This window comes from Pleurodeles waltl, chromosome 4_1 (assembly GCF_031143425.1).
Source record: "Pleurodeles waltl isolate 20211129_DDA chromosome 4_1, aPleWal1.hap1.20221129, whole genome shotgun sequence".
NCBI classification, from domain to species: domain Eukaryota; kingdom Metazoa; phylum Chordata; class Amphibia; order Caudata; family Salamandridae; genus Pleurodeles; species Pleurodeles waltl.
The window spans coordinates 1,021,659,919-1,021,685,844 of record NC_090442.1 but is presented as its reverse complement, the minus strand read 5'-3'; the positions used below and the strand labels follow the sequence as shown (position 1 = coordinate 1,021,685,844).

The 25,926-nt window shown below is 43.1% G+C and overlaps 1 protein-coding gene across 2 annotated transcripts in view; it reads left to right on the top strand.

The window, feature by feature from the left end:
* LOC138288363 (zinc finger protein 250-like) overlaps positions 1-25,926 on the top strand; it is a 49,858-nt gene that overhangs the window by 15,397 nt on the left and 8,535 nt on the right. For both annotated transcript variants that reach the window (XM_069229919.1, XM_069229920.1), the window contains 4 exons: positions 7,168-7,294; positions 8,977-9,078; positions 25,120-25,233; positions 25,391-25,504. In XM_069229919.1, coding sequence (XP_069086020.1) covers positions 7,168-7,294; positions 8,977-9,078; positions 25,120-25,233; positions 25,391-25,504 — 457 coding nt within the window. The remainder of the gene's footprint in view (positions 1-7,167; positions 7,295-8,976; positions 9,079-25,119; positions 25,234-25,390; positions 25,505-25,926) is intronic.

Sequence of the window (25,926 nt, the reverse complement as noted above, 5' to 3'; positions counted from 1 at the left end):
CCACAAAAGAGGAAGAAGGGGTTCCAACCACAACTAACCTCTTCCAGGGCTGCCTCTTTTCTTCTCCAGCACTAACTCCAGATATCAGCAGGAGTTAAACAAGCCTTTTGTGTAAGTCCAGGGCACAGCCTTTACAGTTGCAGGTCTGCCCTGCCTCTCCCAGCCTAGGAAGACCATTCAATATGCACATACACTCTTGTGACAACTTCACCCTCCCTTTGTACAGGCTGTCTGAAAAGTATGTACAAGACAGCTGTCACTGCTCCAGATGTGGATTGGAGTCAGTCCTCAAAACACCAGAGCCATGAGCACAGAGAAATGCCAACTTTCTAAAAGTGGCATTTCTATAATGGTAATCCACCTACACCAGACAGCAGCATTTCTCCCTACCTTTCAAACCATACCAAACATGCCTATGCCACCCCTCATAGATCAGGCAATATCAGTTAGACATATGTCAGGGCATTTCCAATGCAATCCTATAAGGGAGGCAGTACCCACAGTAGTGAGAAACCAAATAGGCTGTTTGTCACTACTAGGAAAGGCCACACAACCAGGCACATCTCCTGCCTTTTACCCACACCGCACCCTGCCCATAGGGCTAGCTAGGGCCTACCTTAGGGGTGACTTATAGGTAGTAAAAGGGGAGTTTCGGGCCTGGCAAGTAAATTTTGATGCCAGTTCCATGTGGCAGTAAACTGTGCACGCAGGCTCTGTGGTAGCAGACCTGAGACAGGTTTGAAAGACCTGTTTTGTGTGTGGCGCAATCTGCGCTGCAGACTCCCTAGTAGCATCTAATTTACAGGCCCTGGGTACGGGGATACTACTGTACAAGGGACTTACAGGTAAATTAAATGTGCCAATTATGTGTAAGCCAATCATACCAAGTTTAGAAGGGAGAGCACATACAGTATAGCACTGCACAGCAGTGCTAAAGTGCTCAGAGTCCTAAAGCCAACAAAAAAAGGTCCGAAAAATAGAAGGAAGAAGGCAAAACATTTGGGTGTGACCCCGCAAAAAGGGCCAGGTCCAACAAGTACCATGAGTGCTTCATAGTTCACTAATAGTTGTTTATTAGTACAGTAGTGTTTCATGGACAATTGATAGTGCTGTATCTGAGGTAAGGATTTCCAGTGGGAAGAAGAGCCTGGCGAATACATGGAGCCCCTGCCCCAAAATAATCTTATCCAAAGCAGAGAGCGGTGATTCCGAAAGGTAGACTTCATATATTTAATGGGTGATTTCATGGTGTTCTATGTGATGGGTTTCGAATAGTCTGCTGTCTGGCGGGATTTTATAGTACAGTGGCTGATAGAATTTACATTAAAAAATTTCAAAGCGGCCTCTTATTGTGTAGCATCTCATGTATGTCATTGTAGTATCTACAAGATTTGTTTTAGTCTAGTATCAAATGGAATTTTTAGAGCACATTGTTTGATTTTAATTGTGCTGTATATTAAAGTTCTGATGTGCATAGTGCAGAATCTGGTGGGCATTTTGTTGTGCTATTTGTTGTTTACTTGCACAGTACCCTATGGGCCTTTGTCACAAAGGTACACTCACAAGTGTAGATTTACGCATGTTTAATCTCAACGCACAGTGACAGTGTTTCCGGTGGAAGATATGGCACCATAATTTTGAACATTGTTTTAAATTTGGCACAACGTATTGAAGGGATATTTCCTGCCAGAGTAATAGAAATGATTCTCACAGTGTGTCTCGTTTTTCCTTGGCAAGCTACTCCTGTCCCAAAAAGAAAACATGAACATGGATTGTTTCTGGGCTTTTTTTACCACATAACTGTCCATCTCCTGGAACAGCAGATTGCCATTTTTCCTTAAAGGAATTTTGTGGCACTCTCAGTGGTGGGCTTTTCTTAGCAATCTCTCTGATTGGGCATTATATGGCAGTGTGCATAACGGGTCATTTCGCAAGACCTACCTTATCTGGGCATGCAGTTTCTGACGTGCGGTTTTTAGCTCGAAGCCTACCAGATAGCACAGATGGCTAGTTTGCCACCGACTTCTTGTGGGCATTCTAAAAGCTTCCCTGAGAATGCATTCCGCCCATTGTTGACCATTGGCTTTGTGTTTTGTAACTCAAAGTTGCATGCTGTTTGCTGGCTTTATTTACTTAAGGCTGTCCAGCGTATGTTCATCTATCTGGTAGAGTATTCCTTGTTTACTGTATCCTTCTGAGTGCCTCCTTTCTGTAATTAGGCCTTTAAATCTTGTACTTATCTTGTCACATTTCTATGCATTCAAAGACAGAGGCCAAATTCAGGCTCTGTCTTCCAGGAAGCCTTGTGTTTACTTCTCTTTCTCTGATTTAAATGTGAGAAAATGCTTTTACAATCTTGCTGTGAAACGGAAAGGCTTTTTTTCTAGCACACAACAAAAATTAACTGTGCTGATATTTCACAATATATCAGAATTATGAAAGTATAAATTACATTTATTTTTTGTATTCCTGAAATGTGGTGGAAGCAAATATTTGAATATGAGCACAGCATGCTAGGTGATGACATTACCACACATTATCGTTTATGCTAGGTAAAACTTCATATCTGTGCAAATGTAATAGTCATTTCAATTGAAAATATGTTGTCTGTGATGGCAGTGCGCTACCACACCATGCATGCTCCACACTGTACCACTGTACTTTACACTCTACTCCACTCTAAGCCCCTCCACTCTACGCCACTTCATTTTACATCACTACACTCTTTGACATACCCCTACACTCTGACATGTCAACCCATTCTCTGACACTCCACATCACTCTACTCTACGACATGCTACTCCACTTTATGCCACTCCACGCTACTCCACTTCACTCTATGGCCCTCCACCATACTCCCCTCCACTGCTTACCCTACTCTGCTCCAATTTACCCCATCCACCACTACAATCTACCACAATCCACTCCAGTCTACCCCAAACCACTCTACCCCAATCTACCCCATTCCTCTCTGCTCCAGTCTACCCCACTCCACTCCAATCTACCTCACTCCATGCTACACCACTCCAATCAAATCTACCAAAGTCTACCGCACTCCAGTTAACCCCAATCTACCCACTCCAGTCTACTCTAATCCACCACAATCTACTCCATTCTACCGGACTCCACTCTAGTCTATCCCACTCCACTCCAGTTTACCCCACTCAACTCCAATCTACACCACTCCAAACTACCCCATTCCATTCTACCCCAATCTGCCCTACTTAACTTTCCACAATCTATTGTACTCCACTCCTGTCTACCCCACTCCAATCTACCTCATGCCACTCTACCCAATCTATCTCACTCTACTCCAATCTTCTTCACTTCACTCTAGTCCACTCCAATCTCCCCACTCCTACAACATCTACCCGACTTTACTCGATTCTACCCCATTTCACTCCAACCTACCCTACTCCACTCTACTCCAATGTACCCCCACTCCTGTCTACCCCGCTCAAATCTTTTTAAACTCCACTCCACACCAGTCTATTCCCTCCACTCTACCCCACTGATGGCTGACTCAACCACAACAAGGCACAGATGTTTAGCATGGTAGCCCCAATGTGAAAGAGAGATTAGCAAGATAGTGAAAAAATACACTCCCAGATAATCACATGAACTTTCACGCGAGATAAAAGAAAGTTTGACGAAAAGTACCATACTCTTCAAAGCAGAATACACCAGGCTAAAAGGGCTTTATTATGAACATGGTAGGGCGTCGTTTTACCATTCAGTTAAAGACCAGATATTCTCAACTTACTATAGTGTTCATCTATGATGAAGAGCACTGGCACTCCCTTCTCACACACCCAGCTTCTTTTTTTTTTTTTTTAAACTGTACAACAGGAGTTCCTTGATGATGTGACAGCGTCAGGGTCAGATTGGCCTATGGAACAGTCAGACAGGGCTCATAGATCTGGTTCGACAGGTCAGTGTGTTGTACAGTTATTTTGCTGTTTGTGGGCATGTTGTGTGGTGTGGTGTGCTGAGCTAGGTTTTGCTGTAGATTTCACTAATTTTCAAACAAACATTGTCTGCAGCAAGCTTAATTCTGTGCAGTATTACATACCTTGCAAAGCACTTACGCAGCATATCTTTACAAGTAAAGAAATTGTCACAATCACTACTGGGAGCCACTTCTATTTTGCTGGCCTATTTTCTGTCCCAGTCCCGATCTACGCAGTAGAAAAATCCTACCTAGCCAATTTTAAGATGCCACGTTTGAAAGAAGGAAGGGAACTCCTTTAGCGTGAAAAAACACCTGATGAGATCTGGGATGCAACAGCTGTTTAGCTTACAGTAAGGGTCGTAGCTTAGTCATTGAGATTTGGGAGAGTGAATCTAAAATTTCCTCCCAGCCAATAAGTGTCAGGCCACAGAGTGAAGGGGTGAGATGATCAAGGTTCAGGATGGACAGTTCCCATGAGGAGCAGTGTCAGTACAGATTTACGTTCGGTGGGCCTTTTGTCTCCAGTAAAAGGGTGGGTGAAAAAAAACAACGGGTTAGAATGCTACCCAGAGTGATTGCCACTGGTTAGACTCTTTGAAATCATTCATCCCGTCATCTTTTGAGTGTTTGATTGCCATTAGTGTGCCTGGATATCAGAGAAGGTTGCAACGTTTCAAGCCTACTGCAGCAATGTTTATGAATTCTAGAAAGAAGTAAATCTGCACCCATTCAAGGAGTACTTTCGTGGGTTCAGATTTACCACTTTTTTTTGGTAAATTGGTCCATATATATATATATATATATATATATATATATATATATATATATATATACAGGGAGTGCAGAATTATTAGGCAAGTTGTATTTTTGAGGATTAATTTTATTATTGAACAACAACCATGTTCTCAATGAACCCAAAAAAATCATAAATATCAAAGCTGAATATTTTTGGAAGTAGTTTTTAGTTTGTTTTTAGTTTTAGCTATGTTAGGGGGATATCTGTGTGTGCAGGTGACTATTACTGTGCATAATTATTAGGCAACTTAACAAAAAACAAATATATACCCATTTCAATTATTTATTATTACCAGTGAAACCAATATAACATCTCAACATTCACAAATATACATTTCTGACATTCAAAAACAAAACAAAAACAAATCAGTGACCAATATAGCCACCTTTCTTTGCAAGGACACTCAAAAGCCTGCCATCCATGGATTCTGTCAGTGTTTTGATCTGTTCACCATCAACATTGCGTGCAGCAGCAACCACAGCCTCCCAGACACTGTTCAGAGAGGTGTACTGTTTTCCCTCCTTGTAAATCTCACATTTGATGATGGACCACAGGTTCTCAATGGGGTTCAGATCAGGTGAACAAGGAGGCCATGTCATTAGATTTCCTTCTTTTATACCCTTTCTTGCCAGCCACGCTGTGGAGTACTTGGACGCGTGTGATGGAGCATTGTCCTGCATGAAAATCCTGTTTTTCTTGAAGGATGCAGACTTCTTCCTGTACCACTGCTTGAAGAAGGTGTCTTCCAGGAACTGGCAGTAGGACTGGGAGTTGAGCTTGACTCCATCCTCAACCCGAAAAGGCCCCACAAGCTCATCTTTGATGATACCAGCCCAAACCAGTACTCCACCTCCACCTTGCTGGCGTCTGAGTCGGACTGGAGCTCTCTGCCCTTTACCAATCCAGCCACGGGCCCATCCATCTGGCCCATCAAGACTCACTCTCATTTCATCAGTCCATAAAACCTTAGAAAAATCAGTCTTGAGATATTTCTTGGCCCAGTCTTGACGTTTCAGCTTGTGTGTCTTGTTCAGTGGTGGTCGTCTTTCAGCCTTTCTTACCTTGGCCATGTCTCTGAGTATTGCACACCTTGTGCTTTTGGGCACTCCAGTGATGTTGCAGCTCTGAAATATGGCCAAACTGGTGGCAAGTGGCATCGTGGCAGCTGCACGCTTGACTTTTCTCAGTTCATGGGCAGTTATTTTGCGCCTTGGTTTTTCCACACGCTTCTTGCGACCCTGTTGACTATTTTGAATGAAACGCTTGATTGTTCGATGATCACGCTTCAGAAGCTTTGCAATTTTAAGAGTGCTGCATCCCTCTGCAAGATATCTCACTATTTTTGACTTTTATGAGCCTGTCAAGTCCTTCTTTTGACCCATTTTGCCAAAGGAAAGGAAGTTGCCTAATAATTATGCACACCTGATATAGGGTGTTGATGTCATTAGACCACACCCCTTCTCATTACAGAGATGCACATCACCTAATATGCTTAATTGGTAGTAGGCTTTCGAGCCTATACAGCTTGGAGTAAGACAACATGCATGAAGAGGATGATGTGGTCAAAATACTCATTTGCCTAATAATTCTGCACTCCCTGTATATATATATATATATATATATATATATATACATTTTTGCTTTATAAAACTGCAAATACACATTAATAGAACCACAACAAAATGAATAACTTGTTTTTACATATTGCCTCATAGCGCACCTCTAAACGCTGCAAATAACATGGGACTTCGTGTACTGACGTTCAGGAGGACAGAAGGCTGAGTCGGCCTTATCAGGATTCAAACTCGCCACATGCCGCTCAGTTTTGTTGCAGCTTGGCGTGATATCCTCATTCAGTTAGCCCTCCATATGAAGATGACATTCCAGACTTTTATTGTGACACTTAGAGAACACCAGTGCACACACCTGTAAATTGACAGTACAGGCATATGTAAAATGAATATCCCGACAATTGTAAAATGACGACACGATTGTTACAATATCCTTCTGTTAGTTAGCTCCGAGTACAAGGGTCCATTTTTAGACGCCCATCAACTCAAGTCTAACACTTGACTCCAAGGCCAGGAATTGTGCATCAATGGAGATCCTTGCTGCCTGACAGTTCCTATTTTATTTTTAGCTTCGAAGAAACCGCTTTAGGTTTGAGTAGGTCGTTCAAAAGGGGTACTTTAGAGACCAATCTGTTAATAACTTTTCCACAAGTCCTAGCTTCGTCGTTGGAACGTACGTGCACCTATATGCCTTCCTGGCATTGGTAGACAAGGATGATTGAGAAAATGGGATGGCGAAGGGATCAGAGAAATGTTAAAGCCGACCATATTCAAAATGAATAATTCATTAAACATACATTTCCACGGCTCGAACCACTATACCTGTCATGTATAATTTTGTTTTTCAGGTGTCGAAAACTAGCCAAGATGCCACAGCCTATTTTTCAGACGAGGAATGGAAGCTTTTGCACGAATGGCAAAAGGGGCTGTACAGGAACGTGATGAAGGACATCCAAGAAGCTCTGATCTCTCTGGGTGATGCAACTCTGTCTCCACGGGGTTTATAAACGGTTCAATGCTCAAATAACACTACTTTGAGAACATGATATTTTCAAGATCTATTTACTTTCCTTGGGAAATCTGAAAGAACAAAGGCATCTCGCTCTCCTACGGTAGAACGCCTTTCGTAGATGGGCATGAAAGCTGAGCTTAAAAAAATGAAAGCATGAACATAAGTATTATGAAACAGTGGTTTTCTATGGGGTGGTACTATGGGGTATTATTTAATGGGGTAATATTAGCTAGCCCAAACGTAAGTATAATCATTACAATAAATATTTCAAAATACCTATTGAGAAAAACATACTCTTTCACAGGAGATTATATGAAAGTAGTAACGTGCTACAGTAGTGAGAGAATGCAGGCAATATATACTTGCTTCTCTCACCCCATACATCTTTGTAAAGGTGTTTTTTGCAGTTTCTAAAATAAAAATCTATTCATGAATCTTTTATAATGTAGTGTATTTAGATGAATAACACATTGTTTTTTAGTACCATCTGAGATTTTCATCTGTTTCCACCCAGCTTATAAACAGCCGTCGCCTACTATTTTGGGACATATAAAAGAAATGCATACATTTGGCTGAGCTTCTTGCACAGTGAAAATTAAAATGTAAAACTTCGTAAATGTCCTGAGATGAGAAATATAGAGTAGGCGGCATTGTTTCGGCCCTTGTGTACACCGCAATAAAAATATTGCATATCACTACATCCTTCTAGCGTGATGTCATTTTGTGCTGCCGAGAAGTGTAATAACCACCAAAACTGTAAGGAAAATAGCATAATCGCGATCTCTACTGCTCACTGGTTGATAGGAGGCAGGAGACGAAGATTACCCGTAGCAGTACCCGACCACTAATTATGCAGTGGATGGCGGAGGATCATGCACTTATTTACTATGAGCCACTGTGACTACCACGAGGTGAATGTGTCAAACTGCGGTGTCAGCCTTTCTCCACCCATTTCAGCCACTGGATCACAGGGGCGTTTACTACCTCAATTTACACCAGTCACAACACAATGTCATTTTGAGGAGGTGTGAATGACAGCCCTGTGTGGACTTGTAGAAAGGAATAGCTAAAACAAATTTGAAAATCGTACACAGCACGGTTTTTAAACAACCATTGGTACTGTTTAGGTACTGCCTTGTCTCCTAATTATGTGCCAGAATGCCCACCCAAAAACTGGCCAACGAGACAGAGACCGGCCAGTGAAACGTGAGCGCGCCTGCTCCAAGCTTCTATTCTGGATCCGCGTACAAACGCCATTTTATCTGTAAACCTCTTACCATAATAAAGGTTGTGCCCGCTTGTGAGCATCCCTAATGGCGATCCATTATATTGCTGTAACATCTAGAGTGAGTTTAGTTATTACATTTTAAAATATATTATGCAGGCTTTTGAGTGTGCTGCTGGCCGAGGTCTCAGTTTTATGTAGTTATTGTCCATGGCCATTTACCTACCTAAGATTTTAAAACGGCAGTGCATTTTCTAGTTCCTGAGGGCTCTTGCACCTTTTAGAGGACTGCAGATCCTTAGGATTGGAGAGAACTGCATTGCATCATATTGTCAAAGTGCTGTAACATGCAAAGCCTTTTCGGTAGATCATTACACATAGCTCTATAAATTAATTTATTCTGTTTGCTTTGGATTACAGGTCCTCTGATTGCCAGTATCGCCCTATCTTTAAAAGCCAAAGAAAATGAAGATCTCTACACGGAGGAGTCTGTGAAACAACGCATTGTCAATCGGTTTTCAAGTGAGTGAGACATGCAGAAGTGTTTCATTGTCACTCTGGCTGTTAATTTTGGATTGTTGTGCCCCATCCCTCCAGCTACCGCAGCTGCGTGCACGCAGATACATTCTTTATAGATATAGTTTGTAAGCAGCTCACTGCACACATGCATGCAGATGCCTTGATTCATGTCCGGAATAGAAGCCAATAAATCTCATGATGTGTTGTGCCCAAATGTGTACAACGTCATGAGCCATGTGTGACAGGCCATAAAATCAGTAGTCTCGCGTTTTATCAGTATTTGCTTTAAGTTTTTTTTTAATTGTTATTGCCAAAGAGGTAATTCACAATGCATCCTGGCAAGAACGAGTCTATTTAAAGAAAATTAACAGTATTTCTAACGACTTTCTAATGCGCTACTATAGCATATTCATCTTGATAATTCATAGAATAGGGCATTTTCCTCTCTGTCTGAATTGTGTTGCTTCCAGAGGCTAGTGAGTTTCTAATCAATATTAATCCTAATTGTGGGTTTTATATACAGCCATGGTGTGGCCTCCAATCTCTTTCTTAAATAGGATTGCCAAGAAATGTTAACCTTAATACCTAAAAATAATTATCATTTGATTGTGGCTGAATAAATTCATCTTCTAGAGCCAGGTAACTTCTGCCTGAAGTTTTCTTACTGAGCTATGAGGGTGCAGTCACACTAGACTGGAACCCTTCACATTAAAGAATAGGGGTATTTTCATCAGCCATTATTGGACCTAAATGTTTCAGAAGTCTGTATGTCCATTAGCCTGTCGACCCTCAGAGTCCTGAGACAGGGCCCAGTCCCTTGACCACTGCCTCCTCCATGTTAGTGATGAAGAAGTAGATTCCTCACCTTTTGAACATTCCCCAGGTGTCAGACTGGATCAGAAAACTTTTGCATAGTCCTATGTGCTCTGAAAGGTGGTGCCATGCGGCCTCACACTGACGCTGTTCCTCTCTGAAAGTAACGTGCTTGGCCTATATAAGCACCACTCCCGCGTGCTCACATCAATCGCTTTTAAGACTGTCTGCGCCCCCAGATGCAGAGCCCCAAAAGCAAACTGACAGACCAGTGTGCAGATTCCTAGTTTTGGAATCTTATTAACAGGGAGAGTCCAGTCACAGTCCACAGCCACAAGCACACGCCCCATCAAATCCAAACTTTTGTGAAAAAACAGTCCAATTGTCGTAATTTCAATTTTGGAAGTCAACATAAGTTTATTATTCTTAAGATTCCTGGTTAGCCAACACGTGTTTCGTTGTGCTTACGACTTCATCAGGACTAAAAAGATCAAATGTAACACATTTGTTGTTAATTAGTTCCAATATAATAACACACCCCCATGTGTCATCACACATGTGACTATAATATTATAAGTATATTTGTCAGAAAAGGTAGTGGGAATACTGTACATGCACAATCCCAGTGATCTCTTATGGGTCCTATACTTGGCTCATTAACCTTATAAGAAACTCTACATACTGCATTACAAGCTAATTGCAAGACTGCCACCCTGCCACACAGTAGTGTGTACACACAGGAAACAAACCCATTCCAATACCATGTACTAAGACGTGCCCCAGAAAAAACCCACAATATCCAACCGTGAGTCAAAACACACCCACTATGTGCCTAATATTCATTACGTCAGAAACCGTAATGCCTGACAATAATTCCTTCACTCATCCTGTAAGAAGACAGAAACTTCACCTTAAAACAATACCCATTATAATCAAATATCATTTCCCTTGTCTCATTCCAAACACTAAGAAGACCGTACTTCCTCACAAGGTAGTATAAACTCACCAATACCATGCAAACCAGTATATAATTGATTTAGAGTGTGGCCATTTCTCCTAATATCGAACAAAATTATCTTTATCTGTAATTAAACAATGTACCAACATTATCATGTCAGTTATTTGCCTCTAATCACTTTCAGAATTTCCACTGAATCCTCCACATCGTCTTGGACTTACCTGTAGTAATGCCTTTTTATTATCAAGAACTTATTTAATCAGAGCCAGAAGTAAAGCTTTTAATCTAGAAGCCAATCAAAAATTGAAAAATAACATTATCCCATTGATCAGCTCTAAACTGGCCAAATACAACAATCCAAGTATCCTTGCTGATTGTAAGTACGCCTTCGGATCACAGCATGCCATACGGGCGCCATCTTGAAACATCTATTTATAATTGGCATGCAAAACTAAAGATTGAGTAAAAAGTATATATGCCATCTCAGAATGCTAGTTATTCAGAACACAAAATCTAAAGCAAAAAAAAACCTAAAATTCAAACATACTGTCTGTGGCAAGCCCGCCGCCCGATCATAGCATACCGAACGGGCACCATCTCAGATTATCTTATTCAATATATCTTTATTAATAAAGGCATGGCTAAAGTTAAACTACGCCGAATGGGCGTCACATTTGTGAGGAAAATTAAAGCTTTAAACAAACTAATACAGGGAGTGCAGAATTATTAGGCAAGTTGTATTTTTGAGGATTAATTTTATTATTGAACAACAACCATGTTCTCAATGAACCCAAAAAACTCATTAATATCAAAGCTGAATATTTTTGGAAGTAGTTTTTAGTTTGTTTTTAGTTTTAGCTATGTTAGGGGGATATCTGTGTGTGCAGGTGACTATTACTGTGCATAATTATTAGGCAACTTAACAAAAAAAAATATATACCCATTTCAATTATTTATTATTACCAGTGAAACCAATATAACATCTCAACATTCACAAATATACATTTCTGACATTCAAAAACAAAACAAAAACAAATCAGTGACCAATATAGCCACCTTTCTTTGCAAGGACACTCAAAAGCCTGCCATCCATGGATTCTGTCAGTGTTTTGATCTGTTCACCATCAACATTGCGTGCAGCAGCAACCACAGCCTCCCAGACACTGTTCAGAGAGGTGTACTGTTTTCCCTCCTTGTACATCTCACATTTGATGATGGACCACAGGTTCTCAATGGGGTTCAGATCAGGTGAACAAGGAGGCCATGTCATTAGATTTCCTTCTTTTATACCCTTTCTTGCCAGCCACGCTGTGGAGTACTTGGATGCGTGTGATGGAGCATTGTCCTGCATGAAAATCATGTTTTTCTTGAAGGATGCAGACTTCTTCCTGTACCACTGCTTGAAGAAGGTGTCTTCCAGGAGCTGGCAGTAGGACTGGGAGTTGAGCTTGACTCCATCCTCAACCCGAAAAGGCCCCACAAGCTCATCTTTGATGATACCAGCCCAAACCAGTACTCCACCTCCACCTTGCTGGCGTCTGAGTCGGACTGGAGCTCTCTGCCCTTTACCAATCCAGCCACGGGCCCATCCATCTGGCCCATCAAGACTCACTCTCATTTCATCAGTCCATAAAACCTTAGAAAAATCAGTCTTGAGATATTTCTTGGCCCAGTCTTGACGTTTCAGCTTGTGTGTCTTGTTCAGTGGTGGTCGTCTTTCAGCCTTTCTTACCTTGGCCATGTCTCTGAGTATTGCACACCTTGTGCTTTTGGGCACTCCAGTGATGTTGCAGCTCTGAAATATGGCCAAACTGGTGGCAAGTGGCATCGTGGCAGCTGCACGCTTGACTTTTCTCAGTTCATGGGCAGTTATTTTGCGCCTTGGTTTTTCCACACGCTTCTTGCGACCCTGTTGACTATTTTGAATGAAACGCTTGATTGTTCGATGATCACGCTGCAGAAGCTTTGCAATTTTAAGAGTGCTGCATCCCTCTGCAAGATATCTCACTATTTTTGACTTTTCTGAGCCTGTCAAGTCCTTCTTTTGACCCATTTTGCCAAAGGAAAGGAAGTTGCCTAATAATTATGCACACCTGATATAGGGTGTTGATGTCATTAGACCACACCCCTTCTCATTACAGAGATGCACATCACCTAATATGCTTAATTGGTAGTAGGCTTTCGAGCCTATACAGCTTGGAGTAAGACAACATGCATAAAGAGGATGATGTGGTCAAAATACTAATTTGCCTAATAATTCTGCACTCCCTGTATATATAAGGAAACAACCCTGACAACAAACGCCCACAGTTCCACAAATATTCCACATATTTGATTCAAATGAACTGTAATTATACCTTTATATAAAAATAGTTTTCTGTCCAATCCGGTGCCCGACCTTAAAGTATCAAATGGGCGCCATCTTGAACTGTCTTTTTCGTTGCAATACAATCTAGGCTAATGATGAACTACCGAGTAGGTACCTCGAATAGGTAAGTAATATGACTTTGCCGTATGGGCACCATCTAACAGTGTTACATTTTTAAGAGAAGTCAGTACTGTAAGCAAACAAATACACCTCCACAAATAATCGTGACCACAATACTACAATGAATCCATCATTTGAATTCAAACAGACTGTAATGTTGACTATATGTGAAATTATTTTTCATCAAATCCACTACCCGACCATAGAGTATCATAGAACTATGGCCCTCAATATGACTTCGGCTGTCTACAAGTAGACTGCCGAAGTCCCGCCAGCCACAAGACCGCCAGTGATGGCGGTCATCCGACCGCCATTTTATGACAGCTGGCAGCTCTCCGCCATAAATTAGACAGAGAGCCTCCAGCAGCCATACTGGTGGTGCAGTGGAGGTTGCTCCGCTGGCACCGCCACGTCAACACAACACCGCTACGCCTATTACAACCTAGTAGGTATGGCGGTGTTGTGTTCTCGGGCCGTTGGTGGCAGAGTTAGCGCAATGGACCCCGTTCCATCCTGGACGACCACCAGGTTAGGTAATCGACTGACAGGGGAGGGTGAGGGGGGGGTGTCGAGTGTTGTGTGCGTGAATGGGGATGTGTTTGTGTGAATGGAGGGGGGTGGGAGTGTCGAATGTGTTTGTGTGCGTGTGTATGCAAGTGTGTGCATGTATGAATGCGTGTATGCGGGGGGTGGGGAGGTGTTGAGACTGTGTGTGTGAATGAGTGTGCCTGTATGTGTGCATGTATGTATGTGTGTATGTATGTGTGATGTGTGCCTGCGTGGATGTACGAGGGTAAGGGAGTTTTGAATGGGGATCTGGTGGGGGTAACTGCTTGGGGGGCTAAGGGGCTTCAGGTGGGGTCAGGGGGTTGGTCCTACATGGAGGGGGGCGTTAGGGAGTCCTGCAGTGGCAACAGGAATGAGCATTCCTGTTGCCAGTATCGTTCCCGCCAAGGATTCCATGGCGGGGCTACCGCCACAGAATCCCTGGTGGTAAGGATGCACAAAATACCGCGGGCGGTGTTAGGTGGACCGCCGGGTCGAAGGTGGTCAACCTTCGGCCAGGCGATCTTCCACCCTGGCGGGTACAGGTGGTGATGTGGCTGCAATACAGCCAGTTCACTTCCATTGTCAAAATTTGGCAGTCCTGCACCGCCAAGCTGTCGGCTGTCTGGCTGCCGGCGTGGCGGAGCAGGACGTCCAGGGTCATAACGATCCTGTATATTCTATGACTGCATTTTTTATATGAAGTCATTAAATCTACCATATCATGTTCTCATATCGACCAAAAACACATGTCCCACCACCTGAGTAATATGCTTGTATTGTAGAAGATATACTGCAAATAACACACTCTCCTCCTTATAAAGTATCATAGAACTTTGCAAATAGCACACACTCCTCTTTGTTATTGCATTTATGATATTTATGTTCGATCTCCAAATGAATAAGTAAAACTGCCAACCATGTAAGTAAACCCACATTATAAAACCAATGGGGAGAAAGAGAATCCTCCTGCAGCTTACTCTTATGAAATAATGAAAATCACACTGGGATTAAATGAATAGTCGGAGAATATCCCACACTTTCAGTGATAGATTCCAAAACAACCCCCAAATCATATTTTTAATATGGGCAAAAAAGATGCCCCACTTTTATGAAATTGGCTTATTTTTTGTAATGAAGTGGCAATCTCGATAACATAGCAGTATGTAAATATACATAATCATAAAAACATTAAAATAAGGACCCCAGTGTCACCCATATACATACTCAACTTCTCATTAAATGGTCATAAACTCAGTATATTTATTATTGCAAAATCCTAACGTTTCAATCACCCTGGAAGTACTGTAATTCATGATCTCTATTCAGCCCATTCTCTACTGCCCTCAATTGCATAATCCACAGTGCTTCTCTCGGTCTAAGGCTCAATTTTCTACTTCCACCATGTGGATTTATACTTATGTGATCTATGCCAAAAAACTGAAAACTCCTGTATTGTCCCTGTGCTGAACACTCCATGGTGTGAGCCTCTGTCGGATAGCTGACATCACCAGATTTCAGTGCCTTCATATGTTCACCCACCCTATCTCATAATGCCCTAATGGTGCTGCCAACATAAATCGGATCACATTTGTATTTTAAAATATAAACCACAAATTTAGTACTACTATTAGTGTTGAATTTTATTTTAAACTCTTTCGTGTCACCAATCCTAAACCTTTTAACCTTATCCAATGCCCACCTACATACCCCACAATGTTCATTTGTGTAAAAACCAAATGTGTCCTGTGTTAGCCAATCACCTTTCGGTTTCCACTTAGGATAACTAGGGCTCAAAAAAATCTTCAGCAATTTTCCTTTCCTGAAAGTAATTTCAGGCCTAGTAGAAATAAAATCCAATAACATTTTGTCTGTCTGTAGAATATGCCAATGTTTCTGAAGGCAGTTACGAAATCTGTGTGACATCCAACTGTAGTTTGTAATCAGCCTTACTTTCCTTGATATGACAATATCACCTAATAGACTTTCTCAACTGTTTCACTTCCTGTATGTTGCTACAATTGTCTGGCACGTATCATTTTCCCATGGGGTATTACATTAATCTGGCATTTGGTACTGGATTACATGAGGATGTTTTCCGAAAAAGTCTGCTTTGTATTTCATTGTCCTTGATATAGAGTTCCACATCTAAAAACACAAGCCACTCAGCACTATATTCATAGATGAATCATATATTACAATCATTCATATTTAAGTACTGATAAAAGTACCAGAGTTATATGGTATTGCCTGTCCGTATCATAAAGTTAATCATCTAAAAAGTGACCCCAACATAAAATGGACTTCATCCATTCTGCCCTGTGCGGACCCCAGTTCCGCTCCTCCTCCATCCAGCCATAAAGAGGTTTGCGTAGGAAGGAGCAAACCTGAAACCTATCGCAGTTTCTTGTAGCTGTCTTTATCATTTGTCTCTAAACAAAAACACATTATTATTCAAAATCAACTCGATCATCTCTAACAGCATATTTGTGTGATCCCATAAGCTATCAGATCTACTATTCAAAGTGTGTCACTATACATTGATTTCTCTATCATTTCCAATGCTTGTATATAGTGAAACGGAATCAAGTGTCATCATAAGCATACCTGACTCCAATGTGATATCATTCAATAAACTTAATTTGTGTTTGGTGTCCTTTATATGAGAAGGTACATTTTTAACAAAGGGTTGCTAAAATACATCAACATATTCAGAAAATCTTTGTTGGCCCCTTACTGCAGACCTGCCTGGTAGGAATGACAGGTTTTTATGCACCTTGGGAAGATTATTTAGGCAAGGGTATCTGGGTTGATCAACACATAACTATAAATATTCATAATCTCTTAGTAAATAGTCTAGTCACAGAACAAGGAGGATGTGATGGTTGATGGGAATTCTGCAGCTAGATAGTCTCTACCAGAAGAAGCGTTATCAAAGGTAAGTAACTTATTTCTCTGATAGAGACTTCTAGCTGTAGTTTCCTCACCTACTGAATAGATAACAAAGCAGTACTTATTCAGAGTTGAGTCTGTGAATGGACTCAAACCAGAAAGTCCTGCAGGGACAGAGCGAGCAAAGTGCTCTTCCAGGCAGACTTCACTGTCCAGACGATAGTGCTTTGTGAATGGGTGGAGGGATACCCACCCACGTAGCTGCCTGACATATGTCTAGAAAAGGGACTGCACGCACTAATGCGGTGGTACCTGCTTTGGCCCTTGTGGAATGGGCACAAAACCCTTCTGGAAGCATGTTTTTGACCAGTGCGTATCAGATCTTAATGCAGAGCACAATCCAGCGAGCCCCACAAAAAGATGATTGTTCATGCTATGGTTTTTAGTACGATCGATGTAGACGCAGAACTCTTTTGGGGTCCAAGCAATGGAGTCACTCCTCCTCCTTTGAGGGGTGAGACAGAGCATAGAACACCAGCAAGGTGATTGTTTAACCAACTTGGACTGGCTTCCCAGCTTTCGGTAGAAAGGATGCCCTAGTTCACAGAACCAGATTATCTGGGAATAAGGTGGTGTATTGTGGAGGAACACAGAGCCTTAAGCTCACTCACATGCTGTGCTGAGGTGATGGCAGTAAGGAACACAGTTTTGATAGTGAGAAGCCTTAAACAACAGCTGTAGAGCAGCTTAAATGTAGTACACATTAAATAACTAAGGACCCGATTGACATCCTATTAGGGCATCACAAACAAAGAAGGGGGAAACATATGTTTTAGCCCGTTCAAAAAGCGCTTCACAATTGCAGTCTAAACAACGAGGGCTTATCAGGCAATCATAACAGGGCCATGAGGGCCAAAAGATAACCATTAACTGTGCCCAAGTAATGGGCAAGAGACAGAACAAATAAATAAGAGATTGACCCCTGGAGGGGGTCAATCCCTTGAGTGCTGCACCAAACCACAGATTTGTCCCAAAGACAGGCGTATACAATTTTTATCGAGAGATGCCTTTGCTGCCAAGATCACATCAACTATTTCTGGAGGAAGGATGAAAGTGTTCAGCTGATGCTGCTTAATTTCCATGCATGAAGGTGGAAGTTATGGAGGCTGGGGTGGTCAACCTGACCTTTCTGTTGCAAAAGCAGATCCTCCCGGATGGGCAGCCTGATCCAACGACAGATGCTCAAGCTCAGAAGTCTGGGTGCATTCCTCTCTATTCCTAGACAAGGAGCCACTTAAAATGGTTTGGGAATGGTCCGTCCTGGTTTTCTTGAGACCTTTGGGCAGGAGTGGTATCTGCAGAAAGGCATACAGAAGTCCCAAATTCCACTTGAGGCGGAATGCATCTTAGAGCAAGACATGCCTTAGAAACTCCAGTGTGCAGGAGTGCTGACATTGCATATTCTTTGTGGGCACAAACAGATTGAGCCAAGCCTCTCCCCATTTGCAGAGCAGGCCTTAACCACCTCCAGGTGTAACTGCCCCTCGGCGGGAGGCGCTAGGTGCCGATGGTGAAGTTCAGTCGGTCTTGTGTTGAATGAGCCTGCCAGATGGTTCACCACCAGGAAGATTCCCTGGTGGTCCGGCCATTTCCAGAGGTGCAAGGCATCCTGGCACAGAGTCCTTGACCCACCCACCCTACCTTGTTTGTTGCAGTACCACATGGCAGTGGTGTTGTCTGTGAGCACCTGCACCAGCCTCCTCTTGATGGATGGCAGGAAGGCTTTTGGCAACAAGCGGATGGCCATCAGCTCCAAAATGTCAATGTGGAGCTGGGCCTCTGTCGGAGATCAAAGGCTTCTGATTTCCAACCCCTCAAGTGGCCATCCCAGCCCAGAAGTGAAGCATTGGCCACCACTGTCAGCTCTAGGTTAGGAAGGGAGAGGAGTCTGCTGCTAACTTAATCGCGATCCAGTAGCCGCCACTGTAGTTTGCAGTTTCTTCTGAAATCTGGACATGGCCGGAGAGGTCCCCTTGATGTTGGGCCCAGTGGGACGTCAGATTCCACTGCAGAGCCCCATATGCAACCTGGCATGCTGGACCAGCAGGATTCAGGAGACCATCGGTCCCAGCAGCTTCAGAAATCTAGGACCGAGGCTAAAAGACAAGGTTCATAGCCTGAATGTCATGAACCCTTTCCCTGAGGGAAAGACACAAAACCGATCTGTGTTCAGATTAGATCCAACAAAGAAGTACATCTATAAAGGAGGGTTGATTTAAGGAGCTTTGCTGTTGTCTGGAGTTGGTTGATGGCTGCCTGGGGCAAACCTGCGCAACAGCCAATTGCTGATGTAAGGGAAGACTGGAACCGCTGAAGGTGGTCTGCCACTACTGCAAAGTAAACACTGAAGGGGACTGGTGAAACCAAAGGAGAGCACAGGGAGCTGAAAATGCTCCTCTCCCACCACAAGCCGCAGGTAGCACAGCTGGGCCAGCAGGAATGGGATATAAAAATAGGCATTATTAAGACCCAACTGCATCATCCAGTCTCCAGGGTCTAATCCAGACAAAACCTTGGTCAGGGTGAGCAGTTTGAATTTCTCTTTCTGGAGGAAAAGATTGAGATGGTGCAGATATAGAATAGGCTGAAGACCTCCGTCCTTCTTGGGCACCAGAATGTAGCGGGAATAAAGGCCAAATCCTACTTCTGTCATGCCTCTCAATAGCCCCTTTCGCCAGAGGCCTTGCACTTCCTGCTGTAAAATGGAAAGATGGTCCTGTCAGTTGTTGGGCGAATGGTGGAAGGTGCAGCAGGGGCAAATGGAAGAGTAAGGCATAACCTTTTGTGAACAGTTTAGAGGACCAACCTGCCAATCCGTATAGAATTGGTGGATTCTGTGTTCCACGGAGTGGCTATGACACTGGAAGGGTAGACTAAAGATGTTTGGCAGATGGGGCTGTGAAAGGGTTGACAGTGGACTGAGCAGCATGCTGACCATGGCCAAGGGACAGTGGGCACCACAGCCTCTCCTGCCAAACTCTTGGGTTTCGCTATTAAGGTGGGACAGGTTGGCGATAAGGAATACTTCATCCAAAGCCATGAAATTAACACTGGAATGTTTGCTGGTGAGGCTGGGTAGAGCAGCAAGGGAGCAGTAACCTTACTGTTCTTGAAACATTCAGTGGCAGAATCTGCCTTGAACAAACCACCCCACCCAATAGCATGTCTATCTGGTAAGACTGGACTTCACCCGAGAACCCAGTTGATCAGAGCCCTGCAAGGTGACGAATGGCAATGCTAGTCCCTATAGGTTGCCCAGTGAAGTCCGTGTTGTCCAAGCCACAACCATCTTGAATTGCCTGTGAAAAACAGGGAGAAGGTCTTCTGGAACATAGGGAAGGAATTGTGCCACTGAGTTCCAAAGGTCATGAGTATAGAGACCCAACAAACAGGAGGCATTGATCGATTGCAGGGCCAAAGTAGCTGAGGAGAATAAGTGTTTCCTGAAAGTCTCCACCCTCTTTGATTCCCTGTCAGGGGAAGTGGTACGGAAAATGGTACGGTTGGTACAGCTAGTGGAAGCTTGCACCTCACTACTTTATGAAAAAGAGTGCTGTGACTAAAAGGCCGGGTTACGTGGAGCAGGATGATGATACCTGGCAGTTGACTTGAGGCCCGGAACAAGGCTTAGCCTAAGCTCTAGAAGGGTGTCCGTCAAGGCTTCATTGAAGGGAAGGAGTGGCTCATACAAATGGCTTCCAGGCTGCAGGATTTCTGCCTCTTGCAAGTCTCATACTAGCTGTCAGAGGCATAGGGCTGAGCAGACTCATCATTCTTGTTGTAATCATTGTCAGAGTCCCTAAAGGGGATTACAAAGAAAATTGCCTGCCTTGTGTTAAAGCTAATGCAGAAACCTCTGTTCATTTCAGTTGTGAAATTGGTCGAAGTTGTATCGGCATCAAGTTGGCATCTGAAATGACAATCAGGACCACCTCTTTGGTCGGCGAAGACAGTGTCGATATACCCAGCCAGGCCTGTTGTGTGCAGCATCAGTGCTGGAGCCAAGGGTTGAAGTGGCTCACAGACCAGCTGGCCCCAAGGGCGAACCTGCCGGCAGTAATCCAGGTGGAAGGCCTCTCAGCTCTGTGAGGCCCGGAGGTGCTTCAGTGGGAGTTGGTAGGCAACCGAAGATCTAGAGCAAAGCTGCTTGGAACCCTTCGATCTAGCACAGTATAGCTGAAGGCCCCCTGAAACTTGGCTTGTGCTGAAACCATCTGGGGAATAGAATCCGCAGTAGGACGACTTACAGAACTGTTGGTGCTGCCCATGTGCTTCATCAGGTGAGTGAGAATGTGTGAAGGAGCAGAACTCTGCTTCAGCCTCTTATGTTTTTTGTGCTTACCTGAGGACTTGGAGCACGAGAAAGGCTGGCCTGTAGAGTGGCTCTGTAGACTCTGGTAAAAGGAGCAGGATAAGGATTAAGCTGTGGACTTGCAGCGGTACTTGGAGCGGTCCCTTGGCAACAATGTTTTGCCTTGTGTTCCCTAATAGGTTCATCAGTGTGCAGTCATTGCAGGTCTTGGAGTCATGGCTTTACCCCCAAACACCACAGACAAACCTAGTGGGGATCGGTGTCACACATCTGCTTATGACAATCCGTACATAGTTTAAAACCTGTTGTCTTAGGGGGTGCCATCCCTTGCAAACTGTAGGAGTTTGTTTGACTTGAAAGTCGAAAAAGTGGACTCCAAGAGGCGAAAGAAGCTCTGGGTCCACATCTGAAGGGGCAGAAAGAAAGGAACTGATGTCAGCAAAGCAGGAGTGTCGCCTACATAGGCCCCCAAATTTCATTTCTAGAGTGTTTCTGCATCAGTGCGGAGCAGCAGGGCACCACCTTCTGACGCACAGATGCACTGTGGAAAACGTTTTGGATATACCTGTGTTTAATTAGTGCTGTGTAGATTCACAGAAGTACCAAACCAGAGGGCCACTTTCCCGCTAATGAATCTCCTACCACTCGCTCGCACCCACCTGCCAACCACATACCACCACAGGATATCCATCACATCAAATTCTACTAAAGTTAAAACCTACATGTTTATATATTGTTGGAGAGGTTTCTATTGCGTTCATATATCATCCTTTCAGAGCTGTCCTGTCTATGCTGTTTCTTCTAAAAGAGTAGAGGCATCTGTTTTTTTGAGTGCTCGGTTACCTATATAAATGTCCTGATGCTAAGTACAAAGGTAAACCAGTAAAGGGAGCTATTGCACATACAGCCAAGTTTTACCGCCTTACTGCAGAGCTAGAGATCATGCTTTTTCCACAGCATTACTGGAAGTGAATTTCACATTTTAGCGACAGTGACATGAAAGGATCTGCTCCCAAGTCATGCCTGCTTAATCCTTCTGATTACCACCAAAGAGGTATCAATAGATCTTAAGTTAGTACTACAGGAATAGTGAATTAATTTCTACTTGAGGTATTTGTGTCTGTATGATTAAAAACCTTTTGTACATAATGACTTAAAATGGATCCCTTTACCAACTGGCAGCCAATGCAAAATATTTATTGCAGCAGAGGCACAGCGTGGCAAATGGCCGCATTTGCCACACTGTGCCTCTGGCCGCATTTGCTGCCGCATTTTTTATTAGTTGGAGCCTTTTCAAAGTCCGATAGCAACACCCAAAAAAGAGCATTAAAGTAGTTCAGGCGGCTCAAAATAGTCACCGCCACTTAGTGCACAGAGAATGAGAAAAGCAGCCAAGTGTTCCACACCACCCTAAGCAAAAAAAAAACAGGTAGCAGTGAGATGAATAACCTGCTTAGCAAGAGACCGATTACAATCCAGAATAAAGCTAAGAATCAGAACCGTCTCTATTTGGTGGGAGACAGCTGGACCAAGAGGGGGGCAAAAAGTGCAAGGGAAGTGGAGTAACAGAACAGTTGATCCACTGCACCTCTGTTTTGACCGCTTGAAATTTCAAATCATTACTCCCCCAGCCAGTCTGCCTAAACAGTCAGTCCCTTGGGCAGAATAATTTCACATCTGAAGCACACGCCAGATGATTGACTTGGTGAATATCACAGGATGCTTGAAACGCTCTTGATCACGCACACTTACACCATGATAGGCTGGAGGGATGTGGTGAAGATAGTTGTAAACATTGAACTGGCATTGAGAGAAAATGCAGATCATGGGAGCAGAAGCAGTTTGTAGTCTCCAATAAGTCTTAGGCTGGGCGATGTCCCAACGCCAGACCTCCTCCCAATTTGGAAGAAAGGGCCTCAAATGGGTGCACAGGAGTGTCGGCTTTGTCATCGGGCGGTAGAAAACCTGATGCATGTGGTCTGCATTTGCCCGGCCCTGGCTGAAGATAGAAAATGTTTATTGAAAAAAGAAATAAACGGCCTAGGGATTAGATCCTGCAGACAAACACTAATCGAAGCATTCAACCCACAAAACACCATATTGAATATTAGATTGGTTCAATTTTTGGAAATTTACTCCAGTAAAATAGCGTCTGCTGGAAGAAGCCTGGGATAGGGAGGGCGCAAATAGAGACATAGTCCACCCACTTTGTGTAAAAACGCTAAAGATAGAAAGGTATGTTGGTAATATTCACCACACGGCCAGACCACTATGAAGTACTGTATTAGAACCCGGAATCAAGTAGGGATTCTTCTTCTTTGTGAAATATACCTCCTCTCAGTTATTTAAAATTGTATGCAATTTATAAGTTTTAATGTATGAGCACGGCTTTGTTTACGTTTTATGTAGAAGGATTACTTTTATGGTTTTAATTAACTAATAAAATAAACAAGTAGTAGTAGGTGGCAAATTCAGTGCCAGAAACACAATGGCAGCGGAATACTATTTTGGCAGCTATCTACTAATAGTTTAATAAAGAATGGAATAGTCTCCAATCATAATTTTTTTCCTTTCTGGTTGAAGTTTTGTTTTGAGATTTTCTGTACGTAGTGTAAATGGTGCACCCTAAGGCAGCTAGATTAGTTGTAAATTAGTGCAAGCCAAACATACAATTGGAGAAGTGCTATTAAAATATGCACATAGATATGTAAAACCGATGCAGTTCAACAGTCCACTTTATTTTTCAATGCAGTATGGGTAAAGCAACCACGGTGAACTGGTGGTTAAATGTTCACTGGTGTCAGGGAGGTTGAAAGCATTGCCCTCCCAATGTACTGTAAGAATGGAAATGCTCGTATTGGCCTCCCTTTAGTACTACAGCAATGATTTCCATAACACGAGACAATCTAGCTGGGGTTTGAACATATTTCAATTGCTGAGCCTCCCTACCAGCTTTAACTAGTGAACATAAAATTAGAAGTAGATCAGTTTTATATAAGGTACCAGATGACTGTCTCCAGGAGCACCACATTCAGCTCTAGCATTTCCGTTTACATTTCATTGTCATGCAGACCTTCAGTCCAATTTATTCAGCTGAGGTGAATTGAGATTAAAGCGCATTGGTTTGGAAAATAAATGCCCAACTCTGAAAGGTGGTGTTCTTGATGACATGGTGTCATCTGGTATTCTTATGTTTGTGTCAGGCTGTCTGCAGGGGTTGGTTGGTAGGATTCTCAAAGTTCGGTTATACCAATGACTAAATCCCAGGGATCTTATGAGAAAGGCCCCTAGGAGATAGGCTGGCTAGTAATTAAAATACTCATACAGTGCATAATACTTTGTACTCAACCGAACCATCACCAGTATAAGCCCAGGACACAAAAGCTTAAAATACACCCCCAAATTCCCCCCTCCCCCATGAGACCCATGAGATGTCCAAGTACCCCCTAAGCTTCTTGGCCAACATCGCAATGTTAGTTTTTCACTTGTCACAGACTCTGTTTTGAACTCCTCTTTGGACATTGCTGCATTGGAATTGCACTCGAATAAAGGCCAAAATAATTTCCAGAGAAAATATCAAACTCTTCCCCAAGTATCCTCCTGCCACCCCGCCTCCTTTCAACCCCTCTTATTATAAATGCCCGCCCATTATTGGCGCCCTGCACATCTGGTACCGGAGCTCCTTGGAGCCACTTGTGCAACTCATGCCTCTTTACAAAAAATGTAGCTTTAGAATAAACCCAGTGGTTTGTTCTGGTCAGCCCTTCAGGAGATGTACTCATTTCTGTGTGTGGTGTGTGTTTAAAGTTGTGTTACAGTCAGCTTCATGCAGTGAGTCTAAGCAGCTGGTTTAGTGGATAAAACATGTTTACAGAAAAACAGTCCGAGCTCACATGTGACATGTTATTCAGACACACCAAATTGCATTAAATATCTTTCACTGGTTCATTGTCAAGTCTAATATATCTTTTATAGGGCATAAAGTTGCTGATTCTGACACTGTCAGAAATATTAATAAAAGCGAAGAGGGGTGCATCTGGGATCTGTCGGAACCAGAGGGAATTACAGACAACAAGCAAGCCAACTCTGGTAAGCACAGGTACTGAACATGTTCTTGTGGAGTTGGGGACATAGCTTCTAGGTGGGATGTTTAACATGTTAACAGCACAGGTCGTGTAATATCCCTGCCCTCCTGCACAGAAGTGAACCACAAGTCCTATACTTGACCCCTTTGTATTCTCCGCAGGCTCTGACCCGGATGCTCAGCCAGACTACATACTTCAGGTTGAAGAGGAAGAGCCGGACTGCATTGACTGGCCTTGCTCCAAAGATTCAGAGATTGCTAACCACCCCACCAACGGTGAGAATAACGTGATATTTAAATCAGTGACTAAATTGAATCACTTATTCTCATTCCCTGTGGCCTAGTTAGAGACCTAATAATAGCTGTAAAGTATGTATTCTGCACAATAATGTTCTCGGATATAGAATGTGTTTCTTGCGCACAAGTTCTTTCGCCATTTAGGTCTCTGCGGCCCACCTTTGGTTAGAATCCCAGCACATCACATCAGGACATGGCTGTACCAGGTGGTGTAGCATCATTCCTGCATTATTAAGGGAACTGCAGCCGAATCTCTTCTCCTTTCAGTAGTACAAGAAGCTGTTGACGAGCACTGCGAACTGAGAGGGCTATCAGTGTCCTATGGAATATTACAGAAATACATCCTTGAACTCGTGTGTTCATTTTGTTCTGTGTAGTTACTCCTCTACCGCAGATGAGAA